The following is a 13,217-nucleotide window of genomic DNA, read 5'->3' as shown; positions in this document are numbered from 1 at the left end:
TTGACTATTTGTAACCCTATAATTTCACCAGTGTGTGCTAGCAGTGTTGACAATAGCTAGCGTTGAGAGTCTAGTCATTTTGTTAGTATTCTCATTAATCCCCATGACAATGTTGTAAACTAGGCATCCATTTTCCCATTTGAAGAGTGAAGAAAGCATGACAGTAGGGAATGGCAAGATCATGGTGCACACCCTACTGTATCAAACCCAGATGCCAACCTTTATTCCGGGAACCACTACAAAGGGACTCGTTCTTACTGTTAGGACACTTTAAAATAGCAGTGGGCATGGTGCTAGACCGTCTGCTGCAGTGCAGAGAACCACAGTGGGCAGGACTTTCCACTCAAGTTCTGCCGTGAGGCGTGTGACCTTAACATCTGGACCTTTTAGACTTCCACTCTAGTGGGTTACTGCAGACAGTGGTGAAGATCCATTTGGGCCTGAGACTCTAGACAAGTGGTTCTCAACCTGTGGGTTGTACATATCAGATATTTTTTTATTGATATTTACTGAGCTCTACGTTTTTCTTTGTTTCCCTCCCTGCCTTCCCTTCCCCCCTTCAGCCCTCCGCCAAGGTCCCCATGCTCCCAATTTACTCAGGAAATCTTGTCTTTTTCTACTTCCCATGTAGATTAGATCTATGTTAGTCTCTCTTAGTGTCCGCATTGTTGTCTGAGTTCTCTGGGATTGTGATTTGTGGGCTGGCTTTCTTTGCTTTATGTTTAAAAACCGCCTATGAGTGAGTACGTGTGATAATTGTCTTTCTGGGTCTGGGTTACTTTACTGAAAATAATGTTTCTAGCTCCATTCATTTTCCTGCAAAATTCAAGCTGTCGTTATTTTTTTTCTGCTGTGTAGTACTCCATTGTGTAAATGTACCACATTTTCCTTATCCATTCTTCAGCTGAGGGGCATTTAGGTTGTTTCCAGGTTCTGGCTATGATAAACAAAACTGCTATGAACATTTTTGCTTCCTTGTCAAAAATCAGGTGTTTGAAGATGTGTGCATTGATATCTGGGTCTTCTATTCAGTTTCATTGGTCTTCCTGTCTGTTCTTATGCCAATACCAGACTGTTTTCAGTACTGTAGCTCTGTAGTAGAGTTTGAAGTCAGAGATTGTGATGCATCCAAAAGTTCTTTTATTGTACAGGATTGTTTTGGCTATTCTGGGTTTTTTGCTTTTCCATATGAAGTTTAGTACCGTTCTTTCAAGATCTTTGAAGAATTTTGCTGGGATTTTGATGGGCATTGCATTGAATCTGTCATATCAGATATTTACATTAGACTTCATAACAGTAACAGAATTACAATTATGAAGTAGCAACAACAATAATTTTATGGTTGGGGATCAGCAAAACATGAGGAACTGTATTAAAGGGACACAGTGTTAGGAAGGTTGAGAACCACTGGCTAGATCATTGGCAAAAGTTACCACTCCTCTGCTGTAAAGAATCTGAGGGCTCAGTTATAGTAAAAACCTCTTTCAAAGCTGGGTGTACTGGCGCACAAATCGCAGCACTTGGGAGGCAGAAACAGGAGGATCTCTGTGAGTTCAAGGTTCAGCCTGTTCTACAAAGCAAGTTCCAGGGACAGCCAGGGCTACACAGAGTACCCTGTATCAAAAAACCAAAAATAGATAGATAGATAGATAGATAGATAGATAGATAGATAGGCAGACCTCCTTCAAAGTTAGAAGTGCTCCAGAGGGGGATAGACAATAAAGAGAACACCAGTGGCAGGGGAGCTGAAGCTGCACCCGGGTTCACTGAGATGCCTGTGGAACTGAGGCATGGGGTGTTGCCTCTGCTCTGCAGAGAATGAACTGAAGGCATCCCCATTACTAGACCCTGAAGTTCCACCTTTCTTTCTTCCCTTTACCTTTCAGAAATTCGGAGAGCTTGCGCTGACCAAAGAATCGAAGGCACTGATGGGACTTTATAATGGCCAGGTCCTGTGCAAGAAGAATAAATTTGGAGCACCACAGAAGAATGTTCAGTAAGCTGCCCTGCCTAGAAAGCCTGTGCATTTGCTTTGCACCAAGTGTGTAGGTATCGAACGTCCACAGAACTAGATTTGTCCTCAGCTTCTTCTGCCCTGCACACAGTAGAGCTTTTATTTCTGCCCTGTGCACAGGAGAACCTTTATTCCAAGTATATTCTTGTTTTCAGATGCTCTGAGTTCTCTAGGTCCTTCTACCAGCTTTACGGAGCTTTCTTTTCTTTCTTTTTTTTTCATTTTATGTTCATTAGTGTTTTGTCTGCACTCATGTCTGTGTGAGGGGTCAGAGCCCCTGGAGCTAGAGTTACAGACAGTCATGAGCTGCCTTGTGAGTGCTGGGAGATAAACCCGGGTCCTCTGGAAGAGCAGCCAGTGCTCTTAGCCACTGAGCCATCTCTCCAGCCCCTATCGAACTCTCTTATTTCATAATGATTTTCTAGTGGTCTGGTGTAGGTCTTACTTCCCAAACCAAAGGTCCACTGCTGGAGCTGTAACTCAGCTCGGTGAGTAAATACCTACGGGGCGTACAGGAGTTCAGTTCCCAGTACCACACAAACCAAGTATGGCGATGTGGTACTTTTATCCCTGAACTCGGGAGGTGAAGGCTGGAGGATCAGAAGTTCAAGGTCATCCTCTTCGGGAAGAGTTCAAGGCCAACCTAGGCTACTAAGACCCTCTCTCAAAACAAACAAAAAAGCAAAAACCTAAAATCTACTAGTAAGGAGCCTGAAGTATTGTGGCTTCAGGGCCATAGATTTTGGGAGAAGGGAGAATGACAAAAAAGTTAACGTCACTAAGAAGACACTGACAGATTAGTCTGCAGACAGATCTCTGCAAGATTAGACCTGGTTTTCTGTGAGCTTCGAGCACAGCTGAAAGGTGGTGGAGTTCTACCTTTACAGAAAGACCAGTTCTTTACACTCAGTGAGTTTTACGTTTGTCTTTAAAAATAAAAAATTAAGCAGATGGTGGTGGCGCACGCCTTTAATCCCAGCACTTGGGAGGCAGAGGCGGGAGGATCTTTGTGAGTTTGAGGCTAGCCTGGTCTACAGAGCTAGTTCCAGGAGAAGCTCCAAAGCTACAGAGAAACCCTGTCTCAAAAAACAAAACCAAAAAATCAGAAATTTTCTGTAGATAGAAATCATCAAAAGCTGTTAGACTTGTGCCCGGTGTGGCTGGTTTGTTAGGGGACAGAATGGCTGGTGTTCCCCAACTACTAAAACGCCTGAGATGCTCACCGGAATCATTTGATCATCTCCTTCCAGGCATCTCGCCATCCTCGGTGCAGGGCTGATGGGAGCTGGAATCGCCCAGGTCTCTGTGGACAAGGGTCTCAAAACTCTGCTTAAAGACACCACAATGATGGGGCTGGGCCGGGGACAGCAGCAGGTGTTCAAAGGGTAAGTCTGCAGGAAGCAGGGCAGTCGGCTTACTCTTTTGTTTTTCATCACAGATTCCTTTTTCCTGAACATGAGCCCCATGCTCTATCGTTTTACCAAAGTTTCCTTTGTTGTTTAGAAATACTAATTATTCTTGCAACTCTTTTTCTTATAGATATGATAGGCCTTTCAGTGTTGTAGATATTTTAAATGTCATTTACTTATCCTTCGGTGTGAAACTAGTAATTCTTGGGTGTCTGACTTGGCTGAGGTTTGCATGTAGTTGCCAGTGGAGTGAATACCAGAGCCTGCATGCTCTTCTGAGAGGGCTGAGGGGAGGTGTGAGTGAATATGTGCTGAGCCCTTGCCTATGAGCCTGTGAGTGCTGACAGAGGCCTGCTGTCTGCAGGCAATACACCCATCTACAGAAAATCCAAATAATGGTTAAACAAGAGTTTTAAAGTAACAGAGGGTGGCTGTCCTTCTCCCTGTGCAGTCCCTTCTTGCGTACATGCCACCAGTCTTGCCCAGAGGAAGTGGTGTCAGCTCAGCCAAACTGAGGTTGCTTCAGCCCAGTGTTCTACACAAGCATGATGGATGAGCTGGCTGCACTAGACCATCCTGCTTGGGACTTTTTGCTGAGTGAGGGCATTTGTGTTTCCTAAGAGGATTGTGTAGCTTGAACATTGGCTGTATAGAGATACTTTATGGTAGAAAGACTGTGTGCCTGGGGTCCAACTTGACTTCAAATGGTAATAACCTCCCTCCTTAATAACCATTTAACCCCAGTATCTCTGAGCAACTCAACCTCCTCAAAATGGGAATAATGATGTAATCTCAGAGTTCCTGAACACACATAGCAACTGTGTGGCCTCCAGTCTCCTATTCTTCCACTCTAAGAATGTGTTCTTTTTAGATTGAATGACAAAGTGAAGAAGAAAGCCCTAACATCATTTGAAAGGGATTTCATCTTCAGCAACTTGATTGGGCAGCTCGATTACAAGGGTTTTGAGAAGGCCGACATGGTGATCGAGGCTGTTTTTGAGGACCTCGCTGTTAAGCACAAAGTGTTGAAGGAAGTAGAAGGCGTAAGTAAGAGCTCCTCACCCTTGTCTCCCAGAGGACACTTGAGGCAGGGCTGTATTGGGAGGGGACATGTGCCATAGCCCATGTGTGGAGTTGGGGTAGCTTGTGGGAAATGTTTCTCTCCTCCACCATGTGGGACCCAGGGGTCAAATTAAGGCAGGTGCTTTGCCTTTACCCACTGAGGTCTTGCCGGCCCCAAGTGTAAGTTTTTATGTGAGTGCACACACACAGTGTACATGAGGAAGCTCAGGTCTAAATCCTGAGGGAAGAAAATGAAGTACCCTGTTCTAAGCACAGGGCTTGTTAACCTTACTCAGGTAGGAGAGAGGAAGGTTCCAATGGGGACTAAGGACGTTTTCTCCAGACAGTTTTGGATGCTCTTCTGTGGTGGTGCTCCTTTGGTCCTGCCCCTGAGTGTCCTAATTAGCTCAATCTTTTTTTTTTTTTTAACTTTTAAATTATTCTTTGTGTCTTTCACTTCATGCATCTTGATCCCATTAATTCCCCATCCCTTTGTATCTGCCCTTGCGACCTCCCCCACACACACACAAAAAAAAAAGAATAAAATAAAATTTAGGAGAAAAAGAAAGGGGCGGGGAGGAAAAAGCAGTCTTGTCATGGAAGCTGTAGTGAACACAGTGAGTCACACAGAAAACCCTTTTATCTAAATATCTTTACTTGTAAGCGTTCATTGCAAAAAGACATTGGTCCGGTTCGAGGCCTCTGGTTTCTGCTACACTGTTGAGGCTGGATTCTTAGATATCCTGTTGTGGCCCTGTGTCACGGAGGTCGTGCAGCTTTGTATCTGCAGGACCGGCCCCTTCATGTGCTCCAGCAGATCAGAGATAGGGTGGATGTTGGGGTGAGCCAACATATAACCCTGGTTCTGGGCCTGGGAAGTTGCAGCATTGGTAAGCCCACTAGCTGTCCCGACTTCACCACTGGGGTGCGCTCTCCAGCACTGCCCTGCTAGTACACACCTTGCAGCAGTGAGCAAGGGGTGGGGTCAGTCTTCTGCTCTTAACCTTACCTCTCCCACACCGACACCATCGGGCCCAGCTCTACTGTGCTACCCAGGTGAGGTGCAAGGACCCTCTTCTGAGTGCTACAGCTAGTGAAGGGCAGGGACAACTCTCCCACTCTTAAGATGAGGCTAGCTCTCTCATCTGCCACAGGCGGCAAGGTGGGGGGTGTCTAATAGCCTATTCTCAAGATGGGATGACATGCCTGGTGATGGCGCACGCCTTTAATCCCAGCACTGGGGAGGCAGAGGCAAGCGGATCTCTGTGAGTTCGAGACCAGCCTGGTCTACAAAAGCTAGTTCCAGGACAGGAACCAAAAACTACAGAGAAACCCTGTCTCAAAAAACAAAAAAAAAAAAAAAAAAAAATATAGGATGTGAACAAGGTATGTATTTGTTGTGGGTGGTAGAAAGAAAAGTCTAGGAAAGGAGAAATGGCTGTAATCCAAGCATAAGAAAGACCACAGCGAGACTAGCCTAGGAAGTGAACAGTACTGAGTTGGCAATGCTGGTGGCCATGGCTGTGAACTGTGGTGAAGCAGTCATTCGTAATGGGATCCAGTGCCCCTCTTCTGGTGTGCAGGTGTACGTGCAGATAGTACTCATACATGCATAAATAAATCTTAAAAAAAGAAAGTCCAAAACTTGGGGTGGAAGACCTCTAGCTCAGCCCATCCTCACACCTGGTTTTAAGAAAATTTCAAAGCTGAGTCTACTGGTGGTTCAAGTAGTTGTCTCTTACCCGCCATAGAACTAAGCTGGTTCCTGACATTGTTCTCTAGACAGTTTCTAGATGCTTCCCTGTCCTACTGTCTCCATCATTACTGTACATATTGTCAAAGAACATCTCTAGAACAACTCATTTTCATACTTCTGCAGTGTGACCAGGTTCTGTAGAGACAGTGCCCTAAACACCATTTCAGGGCTGGAAGTGCAGTCAGTCGGCTGGTGGGAGTGCAGTCAGTCGGCTGGTGGGAGTGCAGTCAGTCGGCTGGTGGGAGTGCAGTCAGTCGGCTGGTGGGAGTGCAGTCAGTCGGCTGGTGGGAGTGCAGTCGGCTGGTGGGAGTGCAGTCAGTCGGCTGGTGGGAGTGCAGTCAGTCGGCTGGTGGGAGTGCAGTCAGTCGGCTGGTGGGAGTGCAGTCAGTCGGCTGGTGGGAGTGCAGTCAGTCGGCTGGTGGGAGTGCAGTCAGTCGGCTGGTGGGAGTGCAGTCGGCTGGTGGGAGTGCAGTCGGCTGGTGGGAGTGCAGTCTGCTGGTGGGAGTGCAGTCACTTGAAAACCTGGTTGGGTGCCCAGTGCCTGCCCCATGGCTAGAACTTCTCTACAATAAGGTTCTCCAAGAGCCAAAGTGGTTTCTGCAGAACTGCAGTGAGACCTGAGACCAGTAGCCATGCTTCTGTTGTTAAGAATCAATCACAGCCAGCCCTCATTCAGAGCATGGGAAATAGACTCCCTCTGCTTGGGAAGAAAGCCATGCATGACCAGGGAGCAACGAGGTTGTTGCCAGCCATCTCTGGAGAAAATGATTTGGTCTTCCTAGAGTAGAAGATAGGTAGGTAGACAGACAGACAGACAGACCGACCGACCCCAGGCTGGCCCTGAACTCACCGTGTAACCAAGGATGGCCTTGATTTCAGATTCCCCCACCTCTGCTTCCCAAGTGCTAGGATTATGGGTCTACAACACTGTGCCCAATTTATGTGGTGCTGGGGACCCAGTCCAGCCTTCATGCATGCTAGGCGAGCACCCTACCTACTGGGACATCTCTAGCCCCAAGAGGACTTTTCCCTCAGCCTTGATACCATGCTAACAGCTAAGTGACTGTGTTTACTGTCACGGGCACACCACACTGCCAACTCAAATTCCACTCTGCTTAGTTAAAAGCATAGTCTCAACCTGATGATGGTGTCACACACCCTTAATCCTGGCATTTGGGAGGCAGAGGCAGGCAGATCCCTGTGAGTTTGAGGCCAGCCCAGGCTACAAACAAACAAAAAACAACAAAGATGCAGGATCTTCATCACAAGCCTTGTTTTGTTCATCTAATGCCTGTACAATTCTTGGAGGTTTTTTAGTTTTGTTCTGATTTACTTTAATGATTCACCTTTATCTCTGTCATAATTAACATTTTGTACTCAGCTTTTGGGTGTGTTAAATGTATCTTCAACCTTCAGTCTAGTGTTTGCATTCTGTCTATGCCAGATTTGTGGAAAAAAAGATTTTCCCCGAGTAAGGGTTTCTCCATGTAGGTCTGGCTGTCCTGGAACTCGCTTTGTAGACCAGGCTGGCCTCAAACTCACAGAGATCTGCCTGCTTCTTCTTCCCGAGTGCTGGATTAAAGGTGTAACCTCCACTGCTAGGCCTTTTTTTTTCTTCAGATTTGTGCAAATTTAACAGAGATGCCTTTCATATTTTGCATCCAAGTGTCAGAAAACTTGAATACGTTGAGATGGTAGACATAATGCTGAACATAGTGTTAGGGACAATGCCGAGACAGCCTAATGCAGCCAACAGTCGATGGTGTTTGTGTGCTGCAGAAATAGTTACAATGGACACTGCTCTTCACTGACACTATTAGAGTGAAGTGCCCTACACTTTCTGGCTTATTAAAGGTGAGCAGGGCTAGGGAATATTGTACCCTTCCAGACTCGAGCACATCCAGATAACCAGAGGGGTTGGCACCCATGCCCCGCCTTAGTGAAACTTAATTCAAGGCATCGTGTTTACCAAGTGCTGAGATGTAGACTCTAGGGCAGGATAGGCCATCACTAGAGGACAGCTCGGTTAAGAAGAGCTTCTAGGTGACTCATGGTGTTTGGATGAGTTCTGTCTGTGTTGTAAGCCAGTACAGATGAGGAAGTAGACCGGGCCCAGGTGTCTCAGCTGTTCTGTGGACTACCATCCTAGGCCTGCCTAGCAGATGCTAACGCATTTCCCTCTTGCAGGTGACTCCAGAGCACTGTATCTTTGCCAGCAACACATCTGCTCTGCCAATCAATCAGATTGCTTCTGTCAGCAAAAGACCTGAGAAGGTAATGTGGACAGAAAGCGCTCAGATGTCTGACTGCTTCAGAATACAAGCCGGCAAAGAACCAGTATAGACTGTGGGATGGATGGGGGCAGTTCCCAAAGACTGAACGACATGATCCACAGGTGTAGGAATCGATGGATTACTACAGCTGAGTACACTTGGTGGCTGGTGTGCGTCCCCCATGGTAGCAGTTTTTCAAGTTTAAACTATTCGACTTCCTTTAACTTAGAATTAGGTGTTAGAGGATAGGCCCTAAACCAAAAAGCAGTATGCAGTTTAGCTATGGTGCAGTGTGTAACTGCTTAGGCTGGGAAAGGCGAAATTCCTCCCTTCTTGGGAAGACAATAGTGGCTTCAACTGATCAGCCAGAGAGACAAGAAATACAAAACAAAACAAAACATGGGCTGGAGAGATGGCTCAGTGGTTAAGAGCATTGCCTGCTCTTCCAAAAGTCCTGAGTTCAATTCCCGGCAACCACATGGTGGCTCACATGAGGTCTGGTGCCCTCTTCTGGCCTGCAGGCATTCAGAATATTGTATACATAATAAATAAATATAATATTGTATACATAATAAAATAAATATAATATGTAATAAATATAACATTGTATACATAATAAATAAATATAAAAAACAAAAAATAAATAAATATTTTTAAAAATCTCTAAACAGCCAGCATTGCTAATACTAGGTTTGTCTCCAAACCACACAAGCCTGTGTCTTCCTCCTCACGCAGTGTGGATGAGTGAACAACAGTCAGCTTTCCCAGCACATAGCAGGGTCAGGGTGATGTGATGGGCATGATAGAGGCGGGCTGCAGGTGGCAGAAGGCTCAGGGAAAGAGAGCAGCTGGTTATGAGACCACAGACCCAAGCCTCTGGACTAGACAGCAGTATTCCTGGCCACAAACCTTTTTCTCCAGTGTCTCCCTAGCAAGCTAGGCACAGTTGGGTTCTCCCGTCCGCAATGGTAATCTGTTGGTGTGCTCCCTCACCAGGTGATTGGCATGCACTACTTCTCTCCCGTGGACAAGATGCAGCTTCTGGAAATCATCACAACGGACAAAACCTCCAAGGACACCACAGCCTCTGCCGTGGCAGTGGGTCTCAAGCAGGGCAAAGTCATCATTGTGGTGAAGGTGAGGCCCGGAAGCAGCAGATTTCCTGGGCCCCCGTAACTGTGATGGCTGTTCTGGGGGAAGTGCAGCCTCTAGAACCCTGACCGCTGGGCTGCCTCTGAAATGGACAGGAGTATTGACTGTTCTGCCGAAGTGGGGTAGGTACAGTGGATCTAGGCTCTGACAGGTCCTCACCAGTGATTCCAGACCCCAAAGGTTACATGCAACCCAGACTGTTCAGGACGGCTTCCTCTCCAGCTTAACACTGAGCATTCTGGGGAGAGTAAGTCAGCTGAAACTGGGAAAGGGAGACTGGGTGTGGACGGGGGTAGTTGAAGCAGAGCAGGACCATCTGTGAGCTCTCTTCCTCTCCCTTGGCAGGATGGACCTGGCTTCTACACCACCAGGTGTCTTGCTCCCATGATGTCTGAAGTCATGCGAATCCTTCAGGTGGGTATTGTTTGAGACCTCATCAGATCTTTCACCCTGTTCTCCAAGCTGAAAATGTTCAGATAAGGGATAGGCTTGCCCAGAATACACCACTGCTTTTCCCTGGAGGCCCTTTTGTGCCCTCCTCCCCACACTGAAACAGGAAATCTTGGGGCTGAGACTGCCCAATAGGCAGAATGTTAACACCACTCTCTTAGCTCCCTGACCACTGCAGGAGCCAAAGGCTGCCCAGAATGCTCAGACACACTGTGTCTATCCCTGGGGTGAGGACCTTCAGACCGGAGCCTGCTTGGCCTGACTACCACTGTATCCACAGATGCACACACACACACGCACACACCCTTCCATAGCCATCCAGATCATTTCATGGCAAGGAGGATCCTCTTCACCGGGCACGTCCCTAGCCTTGGAATGCCAGCATTCTCAGTCCTGGAGTCCTGGCAGCTATGGCATCTCTTCAGTCCCGAGATTCAGAATCACGAGCAAGAACCGAGTAACCTGGTCGTCTCAGCTGTCTTAAAGATTGTGGGAAAGTGTCAGGGTTTCCTCTTGTGCCTTCGGGGTGAAGCACTGGTTCTGGACCTGGCCAGGTGATGTCTAAGAAAAGAAGTGGGTTTCGTACGAGGCTGTGTCCATGGGTTATTACAGGCAGCCCTCCAATGGGGGGATGAGGTAGCTGTGCTCTGAGGCCCCTGCTTTACTTCCTGTTTAGGAAGGAGTTGACCCTAAAAAGCTGGACACCTTGACCACAGGCTTTGGCTTTCCTGTGGGTGCTGCCACCCTGGCAGACGAAGTAGGTGTGGACGTAGCCCAGCATGTAGCAGAAGACCTGGGCAAAGCCTTTGGGGAGCGGTTCGGAGGTGGCAACGTAGAACTGCTGAAGCAGATGGTCTCCAAGGGCTTCTTGGGTGAGTAGCCACGAGACACGAGTAACACAGTTACTGAGTTCTGAGCGGCTGTGTGAGCAGAGAGCGGGGAGGAAAGTTTCCTAAACACAGAGCCCTGGGCATAGGAAATGCCTTAGGCTGGGTGTGTAGATCAGGGGGAAAGACAGAGTGAGGCTTACAGAACTCTGCTATGTATGCCAGATAGATCAGCATATTCCTCCTGCCAAGATCTGACACTATCGGAGCAAGTTCTGTATCCAGGCTTGACCTTGTGCCCTGGCCATGTGTAGGGAGCTCAGCCTTCCCATTCAGAACATAGCATTAAGGCTGCAGTAAATCACCTCCTGTTTGGACACTAAAGTCCAGGGGTGGAGGGTGGACTCGCTTGTTCAGATTCAGATGTCCATGCACCAGGCACTTCTCTTCTCTGCCAGCCACCAGGACTAAATGGCTCAGTTGGCTGGATGCAGGCGCTGAGGGGTGCAGCAGAGTGCTAGAAGCTCCCAGCACCCAGCGGACATGAGTTCTCAACTGGCGGGAAGGACAACAATGAGCAGTCTCTTTCTTCTCTCAGGTCGCAAGTCTGGGAAGGGCTTCTACATCTATCAGGAGGGGTCAAAGAATAAGAGCCTGAACTCGGAAATGGACGGCATCCTGGCGAGCCTGAGACTGGCTGCCAAGCCCGAGGTGTAAGTCGACTGGAGTGATTGTAGCACAGAAACAATGTTTCTCTGGTAGCTCACAGCTCCGGGGCCCCTTTTCTGTTCTCTTTATGACCCAAAGCTGGCAAAACGCTACAGCTAAACTCCCTGTATTCGCCTGCAGCTTAGGTGTCCAGGTGAGAACTGGCCAGGCCTAGGGCAAGCCTTGCCTGTGTTTGTGTTGGTTTTTTGAGATAGGGTTTCTCTGTGTAGCACTGGCTGTCCTGGAACTCTGTCTCTAGTCCATGCTGGTCTCGAACTCACAGAGGTCCGCCTGCCTCTGCCTCCCGAGTGCTGTGACTAAAGTGCGTCACCACCACCCGGCTACAAGCCTGTGAAGATGGAAGATGGGTTGTGTAGCCCCCCCCCCCCCCCACACACACACCCTGGGAACACACTGCTATTGCTCATCTGTCAGGTAATGGTGAATGAAACTTCTTCTGTGTCGGGTCATTTTGGGTGCTCATTTTCACATCAGTTAGAGAAAGTCTCACCCCTTTTTCCAAGAGAAAGGCTGCGTCATCTTTCAGGATGGCGTGGTCCATCCTGGCCGCTGGACTCCTTAAGACTCCCCCACACCCCACATCTACACTCCAGCTCCTCCCATTCTTTCCCTAGCTAAATGTTCCTTCTGCTCCTTCTTTTCCTCAGCTCCTCTGACGAAGACATCCAATACCGTGTGATATTGAGGTTCGTGAATGAGGCAGTCCTGTGCCTACAGGAAGGGATCCTGGCCACACCTGCGGAGGGAGACATCGGAGCAGTGTTTGGGCTTGGCTTTCCCCCTTGTCTCGGAGGTCAGTGTGAAGGCTGGGAGCCTGACTTCCTTTATCTTTGTGCTTGTTATGTCCCTTTCGCTAATGTCCTGTCTCTGCTCAGGGCCCTTCCGCTTTGTGGATCTGTACAGTGCGCAGAAGGTAGTGGACCGGCTCCGGAAGTATGAGTCTGCCTACGGAATACAGTTTACCCCATGCCAGCTGCTCCTCGACCATGCAAACACCCCCAGCAAGAAGTTCTACCAGTGAGCAGGCCCTCCCATCCTGCCCCGTCCATGCACTAACCCAGACCTGGCAGTGCGCATTGTGTCGTGCTGGCTAGATTTTCAGGAGAAAGACCAGGCCTTGGGTCTGCTCCTCCCTCAGTGCCTTCAGCCCTGACCAGCTCTTCCTCCTGGTGAAGTCTGACTGTGAATTAAGCCTTTGTACTTCATGTTGGAGGGTGAGCCCCACTGTGCTCCTTTCGCCAGCCTGCCTGAGGCCCAGAGCAGCAGCTATAAGCAACCCAGAACATCTGCTGCCTGTGCCCCCCAGGAAGCCAGTGGGGAGGGCATTTCTGCACCCAGCCAAACACAGGGTGACAATAAAATCCAGACTGTTGGCCTTTGCCTGCCTGCTCTGTTGTCTTGTCCGCCCGTCTGTTTAAGCACCCCCTTCAGTAATAAGCCCTGTGCTGTGGAGCAGGAATGTGTTGGGAGATGTTGAGGCAGCTGCTTGAGAGGGGGATTGTGATGCCAGAAAACGGACTTTCTGTGCCCATGTCTTGAAGCTTG

General features: G+C 48.3%; 1 protein-coding gene across 1 annotated transcript in view; it reads left to right on the top strand.

Annotated features, from left to right (window-relative positions):
* The window catches only part of LOC121439589 (trifunctional enzyme subunit alpha, mitochondrial), a 40,143-nt gene extending 27,093 nt beyond the window's left edge, over window positions 1-13,050 (top strand). Inside the window, exons 11-20 of the mRNA XM_041640113.1 lie at window positions 1,887-1,996; window positions 3,265-3,399; window positions 4,295-4,466; window positions 8,429-8,515; window positions 9,511-9,651; window positions 10,012-10,080; window positions 10,793-10,988; window positions 11,542-11,656; window positions 12,320-12,465; window positions 12,548-13,050. Of these exons, the coding sequence (XP_041496047.1) occupies window positions 1,887-1,996; window positions 3,265-3,399; window positions 4,295-4,466; window positions 8,429-8,515; window positions 9,511-9,651; window positions 10,012-10,080; window positions 10,793-10,988; window positions 11,542-11,656; window positions 12,320-12,465; window positions 12,548-12,693 (1,317 nt within the window). The 3' untranslated portion in view covers window positions 12,694-13,050. The remainder of the gene's footprint in view (window positions 1-1,886; window positions 1,997-3,264; window positions 3,400-4,294; window positions 4,467-8,428; window positions 8,516-9,510; window positions 9,652-10,011; window positions 10,081-10,792; window positions 10,989-11,541; window positions 11,657-12,319; window positions 12,466-12,547) is intronic.
* The last annotated feature ends 167 nt before the right edge of the window (window positions 13,051-13,217 follow it).

This window comes from Microtus oregoni, unplaced genomic scaffold (genome assembly GCF_018167655.1).
Source record: "Microtus oregoni isolate MIOR12 unplaced genomic scaffold, Mior012 000062F_ref0000492, whole genome shotgun sequence".
NCBI lineage: Eukaryota > Metazoa > Chordata > Mammalia > Rodentia > Cricetidae > Microtus > Microtus oregoni.
The sequence above is the reverse complement of the archived record's forward strand: the minus strand, read 5'-3'. Positions and strand labels throughout refer to the sequence as shown.